The sequence below is a fragment of the Anastrepha ludens genome, chromosome 6, assembly GCF_028408465.1.
Source record: "Anastrepha ludens isolate Willacy chromosome 6, idAnaLude1.1, whole genome shotgun sequence".
NCBI lineage: Eukaryota > Metazoa > Arthropoda > Insecta > Diptera > Tephritidae > Anastrepha > Anastrepha ludens.
This window is the reverse complement of record NC_071502.1, coordinates 37,060,031-37,081,907: the sequence shown is the minus strand read 5'-3', so window position 1 is coordinate 37,081,907 and position 21,877 is coordinate 37,060,031. Positions and strand designations below refer to the sequence as shown.

The 21,877-nt window shown below is 36.2% G+C and overlaps 2 protein-coding genes across 2 annotated transcripts; both read right to left on the bottom strand.

Annotated features, from left to right (window-relative positions):
* Window positions 1-2,195: 2,195 nt before the first annotated feature.
* Window positions 2,196-15,230, bottom strand: LOC128865661 (protein clueless). The gene is made up of 8 exons (XM_054105899.1): window positions 14,872-15,230; window positions 7,274-8,330; window positions 5,888-7,219; window positions 4,958-5,828; window positions 4,777-4,902; window positions 4,505-4,720; window positions 2,550-2,761; window positions 2,196-2,486 (listed from the first exon to the last, which is right to left on the bottom strand). Exons 1-8 carry the CDS (start codon window positions 14,984-14,986, stop codon window positions 2,282-2,284), a joined length of 4,134 nt encoding a protein of 1,377 aa, XP_053961874.1. The 5' UTR covers window positions 14,987-15,230; the 3' UTR covers window positions 2,196-2,281.
* Window positions 15,231-17,723: 2,493 nt separating this feature from the next.
* On the bottom strand, window positions 17,724-20,573 carry LOC128867919 (uncharacterized). The gene is made up of 2 exons (XM_054109543.1): window positions 20,400-20,573; window positions 17,724-17,931 (listed from the first exon to the last, which is right to left on the bottom strand). Exons 1-2 carry the CDS (start codon window positions 20,514-20,516, stop codon window positions 17,818-17,820), a joined length of 231 nt encoding a protein of 76 aa, XP_053965518.1. The 5' UTR covers window positions 20,517-20,573; the 3' UTR covers window positions 17,724-17,817.
* Between the last annotated feature and the right edge of the window lie 1,304 nt (window positions 20,574-21,877).

Genomic DNA, 21,877 nt, shown 5'->3' with positions numbered 1-21,877 from the left:
GTAAAAGTACCTCCAATGTAATCACCCTTTATTTCTTTACACCTTTGTAATATGCATAAATTCCGAATATTAAACATTTCGAGCAGATAGTAACATTTTTGGGAATAGCTCAACTCCTGCGCAACTTCTCAATACGTAAACACGTCATCTCTCAACATAAACATGTGTGTATGTATGTATGTATGTATATTCCGTGAGTTCAAGGTCAATCGGTCACGCGGTGTTCTAGTTTTTCATCTTCGTCCAAATTAACAAAACCACAATTAATTTTGTTTAATTGTTTGTTATTTTTTATTTTATTAATTCTAATTGTTTGTTATTTTAATTGTTTGTTATTTTTTCTTCTTCTTTTTACTTCAAATATGTATGTATATGCAGAGAATGTTCCATTAACATTCTCTGTTAGTACTCGAAAAAAATTTATTTAACATTTGCTCCTTCTCATTCCATTAACATTCTCTGCTGAGACTCAAGAAAATGTGTGGCTTGATAGCTAAGACAAAAACCATCACACGGAACTCAACATCAATTCGTAAAAAGTTGCTCTCTGTTGGAGAATAGTCCGAAACTATGGGCTGCACACAGGGTGACACTATTTTTGTGACTCAAAATTAATCGTAATTGGGGACTGCACGTTTCTGATTCTACCATATTCGGGCAGGTTATGTAATTCACTTCCGAGTGAATTTTAATGAACTTACTGGCAAAAACCTTTTAAATCTTTTTAGTTTCTGAATTACCATTAAAAACTTGCGTAAGTTTAAAATATTTTAGTCTGATGGTGTTACCACTTGCGTAAACCCAACTTCGCTTATGACCCAACTTCGAATGTGAAAACGACTTCGGAGCTTAAAAGGACAACAGAACGAAATATGGAAATTTTCAAAAATGGAATAATGGCTTATTGTTTTCGAAATTCGTATGTTATGAAGCCCCATAACCTTTAAATACCACATTTTCGTATGGCGACCACGAATGAATATCTGCTTATAAACCGGGGTGCTCGCTCGACGCTCGACTTTTTTTATATGGGAGAAAAAGCTTAACAGCGTTACCAAAAACAAAAAATGCCAAAAATCATTTTGTGTACAAAAAACTACATACCCATATTCTAAAAATTCTGTTAAGTTAATCGATAAAGATAGCGAGCGAGGAAATGGCGAATAGAAGAGGCCTTATAATAGCTAGCTCTATGCTCGACTAACCTAGCGAAAAATTTGCATGCGAAAGCAACAACAAAGTTATCGCGCAAGATTCGCCACTAACGAATGTGGTTATTACTCATTAGACTGGTATACCGTACTGCCTTATCAACACATGTAATTTAAGGCAGCTCTATTCCGTGTTAAAAATATATGTTCATTTATACTAATTGCCGTATCTATTCGCCACTTACTAACGGTTGGGGAAAAGAAGAGGCCTATTATATTTACTCATAGTTGAATAATTTTATATCTTTTTTGTCCAAAACCGAACTGAAGTTTTTTGGCCGAAAATGGTCGAAGCCGAAGCCAAAGCTGGATCAGTCTCCAGTTACATGGTTTTTGTTGCCGGATGAATTATATTTTTATACAAACAATTGTGTTGTCTTTATAATTTCGCCACGGGGTGTATATGAGAAGAAATCGTAGGGGTAGGAATAAGATACGCCCCCCTTTATGTGGCACTTGATTTTCATACCTAAAAGCAAATTTAGTTTTTTTTAGAGATTGGTAGCATTCCATATTGGCTCACGTCACACAATACTCACCACCTCCTAAGATTCCAAAAGCATCTGAAGCTCAGCCAGGCGGAGCGTCGCATTTGGAAAATAAATGTCTGGCACCCATAAAATTCAGTCAATTCTTTATGAAGTGTTGACGGAAAAAGCTTGTTCTGTGTTCCTAAATTATTCAATGCAGACTGCACTCGATCATAAAGTACTTACAGATTACTCCCACAATGCCTCCGATATGAAGTGTTGAGTAAGGTGAGAGGTTGGGCACTCGACCCCGGTGTGCCAATAGTATAAATACTTCATACCGCGACCTCGCTGTTTTATAAACCATTTCCCTCATAAAGTTTCATTCATTGGCTAAACTTTTGTACAAATTCGTATAACGTCATATGTATGTATATTTCAGTCTAGTTTAATAGAAATCATCATATTGACTATTAGGCTGAAACAAAGCTTATAAATCATAAATGCACAACAATTTTAAAGGACAGATTAGACTGTTTTCTTTTATTCTAATCCATATATATGTTCGAACGGTTGATTTTAATCCCAAATACTGGTAACTCAACTTTTCAAACCTTTATCTTCACTACTCTCATGCCCATTGATCAATAACTCAGTCTTTTCAGTGTTAGAAGGAGAATCTGTCAAATAATTTGCATGATCGGAACTGTCATTTTTTTCAGCTGTTTCAGCAGCGTCATTACCATTGCTCGTACTCTTCAAGTGCTTTTCTATTTCAGTGCGCACCTTAGCTATATCCTTTTGACTAGAAAAAGAAAAGAGTTTTCAGTTATTCATATATATTTCTGTTTAAAATATATGAATCTACCTGATTTGAACGAACAATATGCCATTTATGGTGTTGAGCATCTCCAACACCGAACCCATAGTTGGTGGCTGAATGTGAATTGGCGGTAGTCCAGTGCTTAATTTTCCATTCGAATATATATCGTTCATTTTACGTTGTAAGAGTACCGCTTGCTGCGTAAGCAAACGTAGGCATTCCGCTGATTCTCGAGTTTTCTCATGAGCCTCTCCCAGCTGCAATAACAATTTAATATGACAAAGATGACAACATACAAACTTAAAACAAATATACACTATATGTAGCGCCTGAAACTTAATTATGACAGCTTCCCACTCACAGACATAAAAATTTTTCTGAGTGACTTCAATACCAGGGAGGGCGGGGAAATAATTTTTGATCGAACAGTTAGAAAACTCAGACGGATGCTGATCGACTTCCAGCACAAAAAGGTCCATCAAGCTACGTAGCTGCCTCCTGATCGGATGTCGTAATCCATTTCGGCGATCCCGAAAAAGACAACAGGTTTGACGAGACACGCTATAACACGCTACTATCGGATGTAACGCGAAGTGTGTGGGGTCGCTACCGTGCGTTGAGAAAACAGAGACGTATTATCCGAATTAAGAAACGAGGCTGAAATACGCGAGTGCGTAGTGTGGTCGGATCTACGTTACCGAAACGACCCGGATTTATATCAGGCCAAGGACTGTCACTCCAGCGGCATTCACCGTATGTAAGTATGCGGAATGTTTATGCTGCTACAACAACAACAACAACAATATGGTCGGATCAATGAATGACTCTGGATCGAATTTATGTGTTCTCCTGTAACTAACGCGAAATTAGTCTTCTGGAAAACGGATATGCACTGTATATCGAGCGTCTTGGGCGAAAGACTGAAGACTTGATGGGAGCCTATCAGTGTGACTTCAGACCTACAGACCGATTGTAGAGCCGCTTTTGAAGATACAAAAGAGTGTTTATATGCCGCGAAGAGAATTTTCTTTCTGAGCCGTTTGATACCAAACGAGGTTTCAGACAGAGCGACTTCTTTAATCTGTTGTTGCAAAATATTATTTTATAAAAGCGTATAATTGCTGGTATATACCGATATTAATATCATTGATCTGAACAACCGCACCGTTGGTTTTGACTTCTCTAAGCTCAATAAAAAAACGAAGCAAATGGCTCTGGTGATGAGTAGTCAATTGAGTTGTAAAGTCCTCTCTCAGCGAATAAAACTCACACTGTATAAGTCACTCATCATGCCCATTCTATCGTTTGGCGCCGAAGCTTACACGGTGATAACATCCGATGAGACAGTATTTGGAGTGTTCGGGTGATGACCTTTATGGCGAAATAGTCAACATACAGTGTGGCTCCACCTGTGGCACTGACGGGAAATAATTTCCACGACAGTCGTTAAATTACCGGAACGACCCGAATTTATATCCGACTAACGACTGTCACGCCAGAAGCATTCCTCGTACATGTAGGGGGAATGTTTATGCTGCTACAACAACAACAAAGGGAAATAGAATACCCAGTGGCTGGTATCAGGGAAGTGGCACTTGATGCAACAAAATGCCTGCTACATTCCGTGGTGCCGAATATCCGAGCATGATTTTAGTTGACACAACTGTTACAATCGATGTGTGGCTCTGACGCGGAACAATAATATGCGGAGCAGAGAGCAGACGGACCGGGTGCTGCAAGCATTTATCAGAAGTATGGCTCCGGATCAGTCCGGTGTCGTAAAAGCTGACCACCGCGGGGCAGTTATAAATATAGTATATATAATATTTTCATGAAAGGTGGGCCCTAGTCATAGGGAAATCATCTACTTCTATCTTTTCGAACTTGGCCTAATTTAACTTTATCTCTTTACCGGCTTTGGTATAAAAGAACGAATTGTGCGCTCTAAGTAGCAAAAGCACACACACAAATATATTTAGTATGGAAATTCACATTATTACCTGAGACTTGTAAATGGCATATGTCTCCTTTTCATTATTTAGAGCTGAGCGGAAGTCTCCCATACATGACTGAGTTCTTGCAACCAAGTGGTAGCTCACGGCGACATGCATGGACTTGTCACCGAAGTACTTCAAATTTAACTGCAGCGCGTGTTCGATAAAGCGTAGCGATAACTCGTACTCTCCTACAGCATGCAAAATAAGGCTAATATTACTCTGAAATAAGAAGATTATATAAAAATATTATTTTTTACACTTCATATCGATCTTACATCTATGAGGGCAACTTCTGGGTGATCTTCACCACATATCAAAACCAACAAATATCGAGCACGGTAAAGCAGTTTTAAGGACGCACCAATTTGTCCATTAGCAAAACAGTATAACGATAGATGTGTCTACAAATAGAAAATTTAAATATTTGCTTTTCTTTTTATCTTACACTTTATTTACATATTCCAACACGGTGCATGGGTGGTCGATACCGTTGACACGTTCACTCATAATGACAGAGCGTTGTTGTATGGCCAGAGCCTCCTGTGGATCGCCCAATAAATAGCTAAGTCGAGCTAACATACGTAAACACGAGCCATTCTCGGAATGCATGGCACCGAAAACATTATTTAAAAGGTTAAGCGCCTCACTAATAAGTTCATAACCTTCTTTGAATAGTCCCTGCTGTATTTTCGACTGGCCAGTGGTATAAAAATTGTAAGCATCCGACGCACGAGGACTTATATGTTTAACAATTGGAAATACATTGAGTATATCCTCTTCATTGAAGGTTGGTTTATTTCGCAAATCGAAATTGTATTCTCGCAGTAAAACTTGAATTCCAACTTTCAGACAGAAAGACCGCAAAACACTTACTCGATGGAACCCATATACTTCAATAGCCGTTTCAATTGAGTCGCATCTGAGATCATAATCCCAATAAGCCTTGGCTTCTTTCTTTATTTGTGTCCAAAGTGACTTTTGAGACATTAATAGCCAATCATTATTTTCAGTGTTTGAAGCATTTTTGTTTCCAGAGCCATTTACAAGAGAATTACCAATAACATTTTTGTTATATTTTTTACTTTTACCACGCCGGTTTGATTTATTTGCGTCACTTGCGTTGCTTGCAGCAGATACAGGTCCCGATGAGAGAAAACAATTCAGGAAATGGCTTATAGCATTGGATAAGTGCATAACATCTGTGCCTTGCATGTATGTGTAGTAAATATGTTTGGTAGCCCGTACTATTAGCTCAACAACGGCGATTCTATGTAAATATTCCATCCGCGGTATTTTCTCTAGCATATCTATGACTTTTCCAAGATATCTTCAAAAAAGCATCAATCAAATAAAAAGTTAAACAATGAATTGGATTAGCGTACTCACCTAACGTTAATGCCATGACTGTGTAATGCTTCCGTTAAACTTGTACCATCCATAGGCGGTGATGTATGATTCATGTGTTCTTTAATGAAAGACGGTATTTGTTTGTTAACCAAAAATTCGGCTGCATCTTGGATAAGCTTTTTTTGTTTAGCAATTGAATTGTAACGATTGGGATTATCAACATGGCGTAATCCTGGTGAAAACACATCTGGATTAAAACGAAAATCAAACTCTTGTTCTTTCAATGAACCAACGGCGGCACAAGCATGTCTCACAACATCTCCTGCTTGCGTCTCATCAGTAGTAGCCACGTTGTATTGAGCTTCTTTAATGGCATCTAGCGCATGTACCATAATATCATTTGTACTGCTTCCCGCGTTGATTGCCTTCTGATTTTCGTTTGCTGGTTGCTCCACTTTATTCTCTTCACTACTTAGTTCATTATTGTTTTCAACAGCTGCTTTTTGTGAATTGAAATTTTGCAAGTGCTGCGCTGCGCTGCGTATAAAAGTCACATAACGTTCTTCGATAAATGCCTCAAGTAACTCTTGCCGTAAACAAGATAATTTATGCTTGTGTTCTATAGGAAATCCCAGAGCTTTTAGCTCAGGACTGATTTGAATATCATCCAAAATTAAAAAATTAACGTCTGGTGGAAAAGTACGGAGCAGATCAAGAACATAGTGTCTGCCATCATTGCCGATAATGCCTTTACATTCGACAGAGGAACACAACTCTACTGGTTCATCGCGTTCATTTAACACGGAATGAGGCATGATCTTTAAGTGTTTTCCGGCTTTTCGTAATAGTTCTATATATTTAGGATGACTAAGAACGGTCTTGCCAAAATCAATGGAACCATAGACAACAGATTGTTCCTGTTCTCTCTCTAAAATACCGGGGATAATCGATTGTGCTGTTACTCGATAGCCACGATAGTCTATAACCACAGTCCCCAACGTATAAAGGCCTTCTACGTCTACGGCACTATAAACGCGCACACCATGCAGATCATTGCGAGGAGCGACAAAGGCGGCTACATCACCACCCAAGTCCTTATAATGATCCCGTACATCGAATCCCAATGAGAAAAAGATGTTATTCCATATAAACATCTGCATTTTTGGGTCTTCTCCAGGATTTATAGCCAAGACATTGCCATCTATAACAGCCATCGCCCCACGTGTTGCTGCAATCACGAAGTCCCCATGCACTTTGAAAATAGCACGTTCTCGTAATAAACGTTCTGGTAGCGTTTTGCGAGGTAATTCACGCGTGGTTTGTAACTCTTCATTCCAATCGCGCGTTTGTCCCGGGATGTGCTCCTCATACCTGCAACAAATCTAGTAATATAGCGCCTACTTCAATAACTCACAAAATATTTACCCTAATTTCGAAGAGAATGCATCTTCAGCACGGATTGCATCAATTGTATGCTCTAACTGTGGCGCAGTCCACTGATATACTTGATAAGGCGTGGCGACACGTTCGAACGCATGACGCAGTGTACGCTTCTTCTGCATCTGTTGAAATGCACGCTTGAAAGTTGGTGAAATTTGCGATAAAAGATCTATTAACGAATGACTTAAATGGCTTGGATTGTCTGGTTTAGGATTAAAAACTTCGTCTGTAGATTGGTTTATATAAAATCCTTTAGGGCATGCAGAAATATGAAAGCGTTTCTCCTCCATTGTTACGACATATAAGTACATTAAGTCACCATGCAATTTGCGAGGCCCTGGTGGAGGATTCCAAGCAGAGCTGGTCAATATTTTAAGTGCTTGAGGTGGTTTTGAGTTCTTCAATCCAGGCTGCAATGGAGTAAGGGGTGCCTCCTTAACACCGGGCATTACATAATCTGGTGGCGTACAATCAACGGAATCAGATCGTGATTTTTTCTTTTCCAGTAGATCTCCTTGAGTAATGGTATGTAAAAAAGTCAAAGAATTGCATTCAAGCCCATTGTAGGCGTCAGAAGGGTCCATACTCTTTAATAAATCACGAACGTGGCGCACATGAATGCGGGCCTCACGCATAGTGTAAGGTTCTTCGATAACTTTAATAGTCGATCCATGTTTTAAACCTTCTATTGTTTTCAATTCCGCAAAATTATCTAAGGTTACACCATCCAACTGTAAAGAAAAGCATGTCCGATGACAAGTATCTTCCCGATCCATCAGCAATTGATGTATCTCTTGCACCAACTCCATACTAGATAATTGAACAGAAAGCATTTCAGCACCTGGACTCTGTATATGTATTGTTATACCAACATCATGAAGTGTTTCTAAATCAATGGACTCTGACGAATGAGAAGACTCTTCACCATCAATCACCTCTTTTTGAAGACTTTCAGTGTTTTGGGGAATATTGTTGCCATTTTTAACTGTTCCTATTGATTCCGATGATTTATTCATTTCATTGTTAGGTTTGTCATCTTTTCCTTTTAAATCGAGACATAAAATCAAATTAATATTATCATATAATTTCTTGGTTAAACTAAAAGACTCTGAAATGAATTGGTCATTTATTAGCTATTAGAGCTTAGAGCTATTAAGATCCGATGTTATAACCATGATGGCCGTGCCCGTAATGCCCATGCCGTTTAACACAAAAAACGTGGTTTTGGACATGGTTCTGCCTCACTATCCGAGCAGAATACGGGAAATTCGGTCTAACTAAGGCTACATATGAATATTTAGAATACTATACTTTCTACGACAATCGGTTCTACATAACTCGAACGACCCGGATTCATATCTAACCAAGAATTGTCACTTCAGCATTCCCCATACATGTATAGGGAACGTTTATGCTCATACAACAACAACAACTTAGATTAACGCCTCTAAGCACTGGAATGTTAAGGCCTTCCAGTTTCCTTTTCCGTGTGAATAAAACTAGCGTTTTTTGCTGGGATTTACAGCAAGATCCTGTAAAATGCACCGTTCATAAATTTTAATATCTGTGTTTTCGCAAAAACCTGGATATTATGATCGTTTCCAAACCGATCAAAGGTCGTTACATACATTAGCAAGTAGATACACGGTATTTTTCACTGGTTCGCTGTAAGAATTTGAATGTAACTCGAGAAATTACGGGAGTCCCAAGAGAAACTTTCAAGGAATACTGAACATAGTCTCAGCTATTTATAAAATAATAAAAGTATATCTGACGGTGTTTTTTTTTTTAATTACAACAAAAAATGTTGGGAAAAAATTTTTTGGAATTCTTCGAAAAAAGAAGTAGTTTACACATTTTTTAGAAAAATTTTTGGTTTTTGGAAAAAACTTGTTTTGTCGGAAAAAATTAAAAACCAAATTTCTGTTTCTTTTGGAAAAAAATGTTTAATAAAAAAAATTTTTTTTTTTAATTTAAAAAAATTGTTTTCCAAAAAACTTCAAAATTTCTTTTTCCACTAAATTTTACAAAAAATTTCTGCTTTTACAAAAATTTTTTTTTAAATCTGCTACATACACGCAAACACGATTATAATTTTTTCCATTAAATTTATTAAACAGCCCAGCCCAATCAACAAATCCGTCGAAATACGATTTTAGTAGATTGTACGAAAAAGGTGGCTATATCGTAAATGTGATATCGCTAGAGTAGCATCACTGAGTTCAATCCTAAATTTTCTAAACAGAATTGGTTAGAATCAAAGTGTATTAATAAAGTGTCTGACAAAAACGAAAAATTTAAATTTTTTTTGTCAACGCGCCCGGAAAAGCTTTCAAATTTCCAAAAACAAATTTGTTCAAAAATAAAGCCAAAGAAATTAAATATTTTATATTAATTTATTAACTTGTTCTAATGTTTTTCTTTTGCTGAATATCTTTTGTTATTTGAAATAATTAAAAAAAATCAAAATAGTTTGATATTTGTAAATGCATAGCAAATTAATTTTTAATTGCCAAAATAAGGTTATTGATAGGTGCATGACAGTGTTTGGCACATTTTAAACATAAAAATCCCTCATAAATGTTTCAAGAATGCTGCTGAAATGACACGTCCTTCGCCGAATATAAATTCCGTCCGTTCCTGCCATGAGAAGGAACACACTTTATATATTTTAACTGATTTTTAAGTAAATGTATAAACCTCCAGTATTACGTACTAACATACATACGAGTATACTTATAATATATTTAACTATTGCCCAAATTAGGTATACAACCTGGCCACTCCACAACCTCCAATCTAGCAATTTTTACTTCAGCTTTTCTATTGGATGTCCGCTAGATTATATCTACACAGACTTCTTGAAAGCTTTTGCAGGTGTCGAATAAAATTTTAATCGCAAAACTTGGATGTCTAAGCTTGCATTATGTTTTTCTAAATTAGTAAGAGTCATATTTGTGTCTCTGGCCCTAATAGCGCTTTGACAACAACGGACGAAATTTGTGTTTCTCATCCATGTGGGACTTTGCTTGAACAAATTTTTAACCTCACCTACTAACCTAACCATCTGTTATTTTCATTGCCACCTAAGGCGTTCCTCAGGCCCCTGCTCTTTGTTTCGTTCATAAACGACTAATATTTTCGTTACCTATTTATTTTCGTAGCTATCAAAGAAATTAAAGATCTAAATCTTATTTTTTATACCAAACTTTCCTTTACTAATAATTTTGCTTTTGATTTTTTTTTTTAATTTTAATTTTTATATTTCGACTTTTTTTTTATTTTATTTTTTATATTTCGATTTTTTTTTATTTTATATTTTGATTTTTGTTTTTTTATATTTTAATTCCCTATAAACATTAATTAATTTTTGAATTTTCAAATCCTTATACCTTAAGGGGGGAAGCTGGTCTAGAGCGCAAAAAATGGGCATATTTTATGAATTTATTTTGACTCAACAAAGGAATCAATCGAAAATCTGTGAAATAGGTTTAATAATATAGCTTTCATGGTACAAATACAAAATTTTTCGTCTGAATTAATTTCAAAATGGCCGCTGTCCAGCAGTTCTCCTAAGGCGCCTTTTTTTCTAGTGGGTCCATTGCCGAAGACGTAAACTCCTTAATTTTTGTCCTGGATCAAAAAATAAAATTTTTTTAGTTCCTATATAACAACAGAAAGAGACGTACGTAGGATTTTTTCGATATTTTGTTTTTTCGCGAAATGGTGCACGTTTGAACAAAAAGTTACAATTTTCACTATAAAGAACGACATAAAATTGTTGATTAAAAAAAAACTATGTAATATAAATAAAAAATCCTACGTACGTCTCCGGAGAAAGGTATTTCGAATGTATTGTCAAAATTTCGTAAGAATCGGTAAAGATTTGTTCGAGTTATGTCTTCGGCCAGTTTAAAAAAAGTGATTTCGAGAAAAACGCGTTTAAAGTTGTAAGTAGCGTTCGGGGCATACCTGCGAGGCACTGCCATCGAATGAAAAATTTGGGCATTTAGACATTTTTGCTGGCATCCCTCATTTGGTATATTATTTCTAAGACCCTAAAGCACCTTTTAAGACAAAAAAAAATTTTTCGATTTTTTCAAAATTCTAGACCAGCTTCCCCCCTTAAATTGCAGTACACTCCTTTAGCGCATTTTATAGCGACAATGATAAAGCAAAATACGCCCGGAATGCTATTAATGATTTTAATTCAAACTCTAATTCTATTGATCTCGATTTTTCACTGTCACCTTTTGCGAATATATTAAATTTTAGAATTTATGAAGTTTAATTACTATTTTTTTCACGTTCTCATAGTCAAAAAAGTAATGTTCATAAGCTAAATAAATAAAAAAAATAGTTACTGATAAGCAGAAAAGGTCTGCGTTCAGTTTCAAAAGACTTCCGAGGATTTGCTTTATTTATTTATTGAAGAAAATTCTCAGCATCGTATGAAACAAAAGAAAATTTTACAATTCAACTGTTCTGAAACTGAATGAGCGATAAAATTGCTTACATAAAAAATTTCTTTTAATCAAAAAATTTAAATTTTTCATGCAAATTTTTTGAAATTGGTCGAATTTCAATGAATTTTGGACAAAGTTTAAAACTTTGTTTTACACGTTAGTTTTTATTTACATAGTTTCGTAAAAAATTTACAAAAAAGATTGTGAATATTGTAAAAAAACTGAACTCAGACGTTTTCTGACAAATGCTCAAATAACTCTTACGGTTATAATACAGAAAATTATCTTTGGCATGTGAAATTATTTTAACGTGTTTTGCGTCCACGCATATTATTATACCCAGAAGCCTGTGTTTGGCGTAAGTCACTTTCCCGTTACGTTGTTCTTCATCGCTCATTTGCAGCTTAATCGATAGAGGACACAGTAACTGCAATGTATTCAAAACATCTTTAAAATTTTGGTGGGGCCGTTTGGTATAAATCAACATCGTGATAATGACCGCCTCTCGCAAAAAATCTTAGCCAGTATATGAATTTCATTCATTGACAGCAACCTTGCAACACTTGAGCTATCCTGTGTTAGCACATTTTTTTTTTTTTTGGTTTTGCGATTGCCAGAACATTCCACTTTATGTTTACTTTATTTTAAAATCAAACTGTACTTGTCTAACATTACTTGTCTGTCCGTTGTTACGGCAGGTCCTTCTTAAATTTATGAATCTTCAAAATGCCGGTTTTGACCCGACTGGTGTTGTTGTTGTTGTTGTAGCAGTATCTTCGCCCTGTCAGTGTAGTGTAAATTACCGGTCGTCTTCGTCTAGCTCATCTAACGGTAGGCCCAGGAAACTGGCAGTTTCGACGGGTTGGGTCCAGAGGGAGAGAGGTGTTAGATGAGTGGGTTTGATGGGGCGTGTGAAGAGGTGGTTAGTGTCGTGCGGGGTACCTTCACATGCAGGACATATGTTTAGTATGTCGGGGTCGATTCTGGATAGGTAGGAGTTTAACCTACTACAATATCCAGAACGTAATTGTGCCAAGATTACGCGGGACTCTCGAGGAAGCTGGAGCTCTTCGTCTGCGATAGGTGGTGGTTGGACTCCGATAACGGCATTCGGGGGTCGGGAGTTTAGGAAGGTGGTAAGTGTCTCCCGATGAATGTCGTTAATAGCCTGTCTGTATACTGTCTGATCCTGGAGAGGTCTGTCAGTTTTGTCCTGGATCTCGTCCACGTAGTTGAGGAAGTGTCTCCTGATGTGCCTGGGAGGTGGCTCAGGCTCGAGCAGGTGTCTGCATGGGTGAGGCCTACGGTGACACCCAAGCAGAAACTGCTTGCCGAGCATTTTATTATGCTCCTTAACCGGGAGCATGTGCGCCTCGTCATGTAAATGGTGGATAGGGGACATCAGGAGACATCCTGTCGCGGTCCTGATGGCAGTATTCTGGCAGGTCTGAAGCTTCGTCCACTGCGTATCACTGGTTCCAGGCGACCAGACAGGCGCGGCATAGTTCAGAACCGGTCGGCCTATTGCTTTGAAAGTCGACAGCAACATTTCTTTGTCTTTGCCCCAAGTGCTGCCGGCAAGCGACTTGAGGACCTTGTTGCGATTCTGTACTCTCGTTGCAATAGCGGTTGTGTGCGCCGAGAAGGAGAGCAAGCTGTCAAAGGTGACTCCCAAAATTCTGGGGTTGTTTATCGTCGGAATTGGGGTATCGTCGACGTGTACCTGAAGTGGCAGTTTGACCTCCTTTGTCCAGGTGGTAAAAAGGGTCGCCGTGGATTTAGTGGGAGAAAGTTTTAAGTTTCTCTCAGTGAAGAAGCGAGAAAGGCGGGCGAGGTAGTCGTTTACTTTTGAGCATAGGCCATCAATGTCATTGCCCGACGCCATTATCGTGCAGTCGTCGGCATATGAGACCAGTGAGACTCCCTCTGGTGGCTGGGGGGGTTTCGAAATATAGAAATTAAAAAGCAAGGGTGAAAGGACACCACCCTGCGGTACTCCTTGCTTTATTTTTCTCTGTTTTGAGGTTTGGTCTCGAAATACTACCGATGAGTGACGACCACTCAGGTAGTTCGCGGTCCACCTCTTCAGCCCTGGCGGGAGTGTCGACTGGTGCTTCGCGACTGCTATTAGCACTACAAGCACATGTATAAGTGCCGATTTCTTCAATCGAAAAATTTTAACAAATCTGTTACTTAAAACTTCGGAAACTTCTACATATTTTAGCAACCAAGAATTTTCCTTACAAAGTGCCACCTATTTCCAAAGATTTCAAACATTTCTCAATGTCTTCCATTGCGTTTTAGGTACTGTTGTTGTTGTAGTAGCATCATACAAATTCTCCATACATGTGCGGGGCATGTTGCTGGAGTGACAGTCCTTGACCGGTTATAAACCCGGGACGTTCCTGTAACGCAGAACCGACTGTCGTAGGTATTCTTCAACTTTTGTGCCTTCCTTCAGTCAAAAATATTATTACAGCATATCGATTAGAATTCATTTTACGGAAAAATATTGTTTTAAGCTAAAATTTGTTTCTGTTTAATTCGTGCCCGCTGGTATAGAAACATCACATTTTGCCATTTGTGTTTGACAGCACTTTTTCGAGGTCCCATGGATTAAGTGATAGCAAATTTTCCGGTTTCATACCGAGGGGTTATAATCGTAACATTTTTACGGCAGACTCAGCGATAAGACTGAATATTATGTAATACTTCATAGAATTTACAAGAACTTCACTACTACTTTTTTAATATCGTTTGGCAAAAGGGGATAAACTCACCCTTCCCCACAAGTTACAAAATGCCAATGTGCCTTCATCATTTTTGCATTGAATTTTTGTAAAACTTTGCTTTTTACCCCCTATAGCTCGTTAGAGAAAAATTACAACTTCCAGTTGACTGTCGATAAACACACATAATTCCAGGCATGTGCACCAATTTCAGGTTATACTAAATAAACATTTTAATTACATATTTTAATTTGAGAACAGTTAGTTAGCGATCACAGAGAGCTAAAATTATAGTATATTCCTAGTGATATTTATGCTGCAATTAAACTAAACTAATTTGATAATTTCATCATACGGATCTCGTATTATATAAAAGTCATAAACATACCTTTAGACTGACCCTTATCGTCGGAAGTATCATTCAACTCCACTGGTGCAGATGATGATGGTGCATCTCCTGAAACCGTCTTTTCTTTGCTATTTATTTCATTCTCCTGAGCCATTTCGAGGAACTTCTCCAGCGGTAAAAGCAGCTTTAAATAGATTGTTACACAACACTCTTATATCAGCTTGAGAAATGTATGACTATTCCCAAATTGTTCTGCTATACTGATCCGTTGCGTTTAAGACCGGTATTTAAACAAATAATTGGAATAAAACAATTCTATAAATTATTTTCCAAATGCTACGCAAATATTTTAATAAAACATATCCGCCCGCTTTTACAATAAGGGAATCATATCATGCATTAATATCGATAAAACTGATATTTTCATAAATATCGATGTTTCACAAAGAAACCCCATAAACATATCGATCAATTTTAATTGTAATGTCTCGATTTTATGTTATAATAAAATGCTCCCACGTACAATAACTTTATTTGGCACTTACACGCAACTCTTATGCAAAGACTATAGCAATACATCAACATTTCTAATTATCCATTCACAATTCTCTCATTGCCTTCGTCTCTATCAATGATTTTTCGATGACAATAAATTTAACAAATAATTTTACGTAACTGGCCAATTCGGCGGCATTTCCATGTAATTCGAATCGAATCAGGGCAAATAATTTGTACGCAACACTCTACCGGCGGTATTTTCAATTGTCTTCAAAGCATTTCCTTTTGTAACCCCAAAGTTACTCACTCTCTGTTATGTGACAATTATGCTGAGCTTGAAATACATGTTAAGCACTTACTTAACCACCTACTTCAAATACTTTCAAAAACAAACACTTTGCTGAAACTGGGTTGAGCCAAAAATGCGTCACAATATTTTCTTACTCCCGCCTGGTAACTTGTAAAGAAGAGATCAAATCTCTTAAGTGTGCAGGTAACATTTCTCTGATCTGAGTTCCAGGACATAGGAACATAGAGGGAAATGAAATTGCTGATGAGCTTGTCAGGAAGGGGACTGAATTGGCTTGGCCTTAGAGACCTCCTACCCTTCCATCGGCATCCCCTTGACAGTTGTTAAAGGGGAACTGAACAAATTATTTCTCAGGAAAGGGCAGAAAAGATGGAGCTCCATTTCTTCATGTGCTATTTCGAAAACCCTTTGGCCCCAATACGATATTCGAAGGACTCACAAAGTTCTTTGGACTCCTCGGCATTCAATTTCCAAGCTCGTAGCTGTGTTTACCGGTCACTGGACGATCGGCACACACGCGGATAAAGCTAGGGTTACCATTTAGCCCCCATTGCAGAAGCTGTGGGGACTTTTCAGAGAAGGAGACTGAGCATAGAGATAGCGATCAGGAAAGTAGCGAATAGAAGAGGCCGTGTGTATGAGTATTATTTTATTAAGTCGGTATCTGATTCTGCACTGATAAAATTAGCTTTAACATTCTTCTCGTTGCTTTTAGTTTTTTAGCGAGGAAAATCGTACTATAATATTGTTGGTATTCGTCTTTATTCGATGCGCCACATCAACATCGTCATCCGTCGCATTAACAAAAGAAATGTTTACGCTCCACTGTACATATACGTTTCTTGTTGTTGTTGTTGTAGCAGCATAAACATTCCCCATACTTACATACGGGGAATGCTGCTGGAGTGACAGTCCTTGGCCGGATATAAATCCGGGTCGGTTTCGGTTCTCCGACTGTCGTGGAAACGCATATACGTTTCTCTTTCTCGTCGCATATATTTTGCAGACCTGGGCTGTGTTCGTAAATGCAACATGACGCGCAAACTACAATTGCATAACAAACAGAACGTTCAGAAATGCCAATATGGCAGCACTGCAATAATCAAGCGTTCAAAAAGACAACAATTCTATCAGTTGTCACTCATAATTTCTATCAAAAAATTGTTTACTGCATTTAACTACGATGTCTGATGAAAAGTAAGTGCAAAACTGTTTTATTTTAATTTTTGTATTGAAATTTAGTTAAATTATGTTAATAATAATTGTATAAATTATTATTTTTAAATTTTTAGTGAAAATCTCAGTAATGCGGAGACACAGTTATTGCTGAGGGTACGGTTGAATATGGAGGTCGAGTTTAATTCGGGTAGAAGGGAAAAAAATGTATTGTGGAAAGTGAAACTATAAATTATTAATTTTCATAAAACTTATAAAACCTTACTTTAAAAGTGGCCCAATTCATTCGGAAGTGGGAATAGAAAATGTCCTCGGGAAACGACTTTATTGTTTTAATAAACGATTTGTTTTTAGGTATTTTTCTTTTTAAAGACAAACATTTGTACCTTAACATTTTTCTCTTTAACTTCAATAGCCTTCTTTTTCTTAAATTTAAAGAAAATCTATCTTTTCTTTGCTCACAAATTTCGTTAGTGTTAGATTCAGCAAAATTTCCATTTTAGTATTATACGCGTTCAAAACTGCAAACAAACGTATTTGCAAATTGTCAAAAATTTTATAAGAAGTATCAAATGTCAAACTTGCAGTGTTGCCACTGATGCTTATGCTGCAAGTCATGTCGCATTTACGAACACAGCCCTGCTTTGTTACTTCGTAGCAACACTTTGGTTGTTGTTGTTCTTGTAGCAGTACCATTCCCATGGCGGCCGGTTCTACGTTACCGGAATGACTCGGGTTTTTCCCGACCAAGGGCTGCCGCCCCAGTAAACTAGCCCTGTCTAGTGTACCGTATCCCACAACACTTTGGTCGCTGCACTTACTGTCATGACAATAATCGCTACACCCAGCGATGCTGTTCATAGATCGCGGGTTCCTAACCAAGCATTAGAAAATTTACTTATTCGGGTACTAAGTACATATATTATTTATTTAAATACGAAAAAAAAATATGTTTGTATATACATAAATATATTTGGTGTATTGATTTTTACAAAACAATTTTAAAGGGGACCACCATTATTAATATAGTCCATTTCGGCACGGTCGATTGGCTTACGGGCGTACCGCTGTGGTAATTGCCAATCTTCAATAGCTGCATTACCTGTCACATTCGCCTGTTAAATAAAGCAAAAAGTTAAATATACCTTCACAAAAAATACATAGTAAAATGTTGATAGATCAAAAGTAATTGATTATTTAAAAGTATTGGTTTTGACATCATTCGATAAGTTTCAGGTTGATTGCGTCTATATGGATTTCTTTAAAGCTTTTGATTAAGTTTCACATTCTTTAATCATCTTTAAGTTATTTTGTATGGGCTTTGATGATGTGTTTCTTAATTAGATTAAGTCATACTTATACAAAAGAGTTTGCGTTGTAACAATCTTATAAACTTTTCTTTGTTATACTTGCGTTCCACAAGGGAGTATACTAGGACCTCTTTTATTAGTAGTGCTTATAAATTACATAAGTAGCTACTTTCGTTGCGCGAACTTCTTGAGCTGCGTTGATGATTTAAAAGTAGTTTCCAACAATTCCATACCAGATGGTACACTTGAGCTTATATATGACATTGACGTCCTGGAACTAAACAAGTGCTGCCGACGTCTTACAATATTTCGTTTTTTTTTTTTTGCAGTTTGATTGAAATTAAAGATCTTGGTGTTATTTTTTTAACTTAAAGTTTTTATAACTTTAAGATCTTGGTCTTATTTATTTAATTTTTTTTGTGAGGCTAAATAGTTCCAAATTCATCGACTCTTACACCCTTCAAATATTATATACGTCTTTCATTCGATCTAATTTTAAATACGTTACTTTCATTTGGAGAATAAGTCATAAAATAGCGCAATGCTCCTCTTGTTCGAGCCTTAAGTGAATTTCATTCAATTGAGATTTTTCATCTCAGAAAAGTGTATTTTTAATTACTTTATATTCTGTTTTTTAGCTATTTATTCTATTTTTATTTCTTATTAGTCTGTAAGAAGCTTGTACCCATTGACTAAATAAATAAATACATTTGCTATTGAAAATGTCAAAGAAATGAATGAAGCAATCGTGCAAACAAAATTTTTATGATGTCGATTTCAAAGACTTAGAACGCAATAATTTTGTCAAAGTTTCCTGAATTTCACAACGAACGTTTTACTTTAAATAGTCGTTCAAACCAGGGTTTGTAATTGCAACTCGCACAAGGCTTAAATCAGTTAATTAGTAACAGAGGAAGGGACATGTCAAATTTAAAATCAGATAAACAATATGTAATATGACATTTTTTTGTAATTATCTACTTCGAGGTGCGAATGGAAAAATTGTTGAAAATAACTCCATGAGGGTATCCCCGTATTCATAATCTGAAGGAGAATTATCCTCTTCCTCCTCACAACTGGAAATGTAAACCAAAATAAGCTTTATTTGAAATATGTACCTAATTAAAAATAATAATAATTCCCAAAAATAATGAACACTGACCACCATCAAAGCAAAACATCGGATAACAAAAATCGCCGTTTTGAACACTCTGTGTTATCGCAAAATATCGATATCGCTGCCCTATTCTTTCACTAATTACGCGAAAGTAAACACACTTTCCTTCATCATAGTACAAATGTAGTACTGCATTTTACAAAAAAAAATTAAAAAACGTTGACTAAAGCTTGATTATATCGCCAATAAATATATATACAAAGTTTAAGTGTGAAGGAATAATGAACTAAATCGGTATTGCTACTCTATTAAAATGTAGGGATAACTCTTTTTTTATTTATAAGGTATTAAGAGGATAAATTACTTTAATAGGCAATATTCCCATATTTACTAATATATAATGTATACAGACAAATGAACATATTATATTAAAATATAGTTTAAAAAAGCGGTGAATTATGTATTAATATTTAATCTTCTGCTTTTTGAATGTATGGATTTTGATTGCCTTGATTATGTTCTACGGTCAAAAAGGTTATAAAAAAAAACTTTCTAATTGATATATTAGAAATATTGTCGCTGTCGTGCGAACTCGCTCAGGATGTTAACGAATATTACCGGCAATACCAGATACAATTTGACAAAGTTTTTTTCATCACATTGTTTACATTTTTGTTATTGAAATAATTAACAATATTTAGCAAATTATCTTGAAAGTATCAATGGAGTGTAATTAGTTTTAAAGTTGAGTAATACCACAATTTGGTGCGTAAAGGGATTTGAGATTAGTGACACAAATCACCATTTTTACAGGATCAGTTTTTTTTAATTTGAGAATGACTTAAAAAAACTACACTGCCTCGCCGGTATAATAATAATGTGACCACAATGCAATGATTAGTACCCATACCATTTGACTGATTTCGACACCCGGCCCGTAAACTATAGTAGTATAATTACAACTAAGGCACAATTGTTTACACAAAATAACCTGGCATCGTTGGGCAATTAACGAAGGTGTACCAGTTTATTTTAACGTCGGCCCTTTGATATATTTACAGCTTTGTTAACTATTTTTTCCATTACCAAAGAACCACGAAATACCACCAATAATAACATTATTATGCAACCACGAAATTTTATGCAAACGACTTACATTGTGTGCATCAGATCCTTTTCCTGGATGCGAAATTGCCTGAAGCCCACCCTTACGGAATTTTATCAGAGGTACACGATGATTTATTGCAAAAACTATAAAACTAGGCTTAACCATTTTGGTAAAGTAATTTAATAAATATATCTAGAAATGGCGATGTATTTACTCGATAGTTAAAAGCGATATTTTTATGAATCGAATTTTAGATAAATAAGCTTGGATATACAGGCGCATGCCAGACGTTCAATATTTACAGTGATTACTTTTGGATCACAATATTTATTGAACTTGTAGTATGCAATATAAAAAAAATTTAAAAATATTTGGAATCTATTGTGGGGGACTAAAACCCCCACATATGCTTTTTATTTTATATTAACTCTCTTTATTTGTGATGTTTAATTCAAGGCAGTTAAAATAAAACTAATAACTTATAAAGGAACTCTAAATTTATATGTCTTGTCGTTTGCAAGAACGCTTCTCGAATGATCTCTTTCTTATGATCTCTTTCTTAGAACGAATAACGACGTTAAAATTAAATTGAATAATGAATAAAAATGAATAATGAATTCAGTGTGGCCAAAAGGATAGGTATAGGTGTGTTCCCGTACGACACTTTCAGCTGTGTTCCCACACTATCAATATAGATCGCAATACTGTCAATAAATATTGGCTCCGACTCCATGCAGTATCCCCTCACTTGTTTTGAGAGAAATATTACGAATTTTCCAATGAAATTCACAGGAGATGTTGATTTCGAGCTTATTTTGCTAAAACTAGCACCAACACTATTCAGTTAATAATAGTTTTTAAGTTATTTGTTGATAAAATTTGTCTTTTACCTTCACCAAATTTTGATACAATAAGTGCACTTATCACATTTATTTTAATAAATATTCAAACTACATTAACATACACACACGCTTTTAACTCTTTTTATTGATATATACCATAAATTAACAATTTAAATTGCATTTATAACTTGCAAACACTTGACGCGCCAGCTAAATTTACAATAACTGAAAAGCATGGCTGAATGGAGTGCTGCCAGAAGCAAAAAATAATAAAAAAATAGAATGCGATTGAAAACGAAGCAACATAGGAACATAATTTCCACACACTCTTTTTGGTTAGAATAATGAGGGAATGGGGGTTTAAAACCTCTAAGGTGTATATATTGAGTTCATAAATATATATAAATACAATATCGATATGATTTTCGAAATACAGTTCAGCTTCACGTAAAATTCCTACGCGAAAAGGAGTACTACGCAAAAATACTGTGGATTGCGTAGCCGGAGTTGGACTGATGAGGGTTATTTTTTTGAAGCGCGGCCGAAGGCCGCCCACGCGAAATGGAGTACTACGCAAAAATACTGTGGATTGCCTAGCCGGAGTTGGACTGATGAGGGTTATTTTTTTGAAGCGCGGCCGAAGGCCGCCCACGCGAAAAAGAGTTCTACGCAAAAATACTGTGG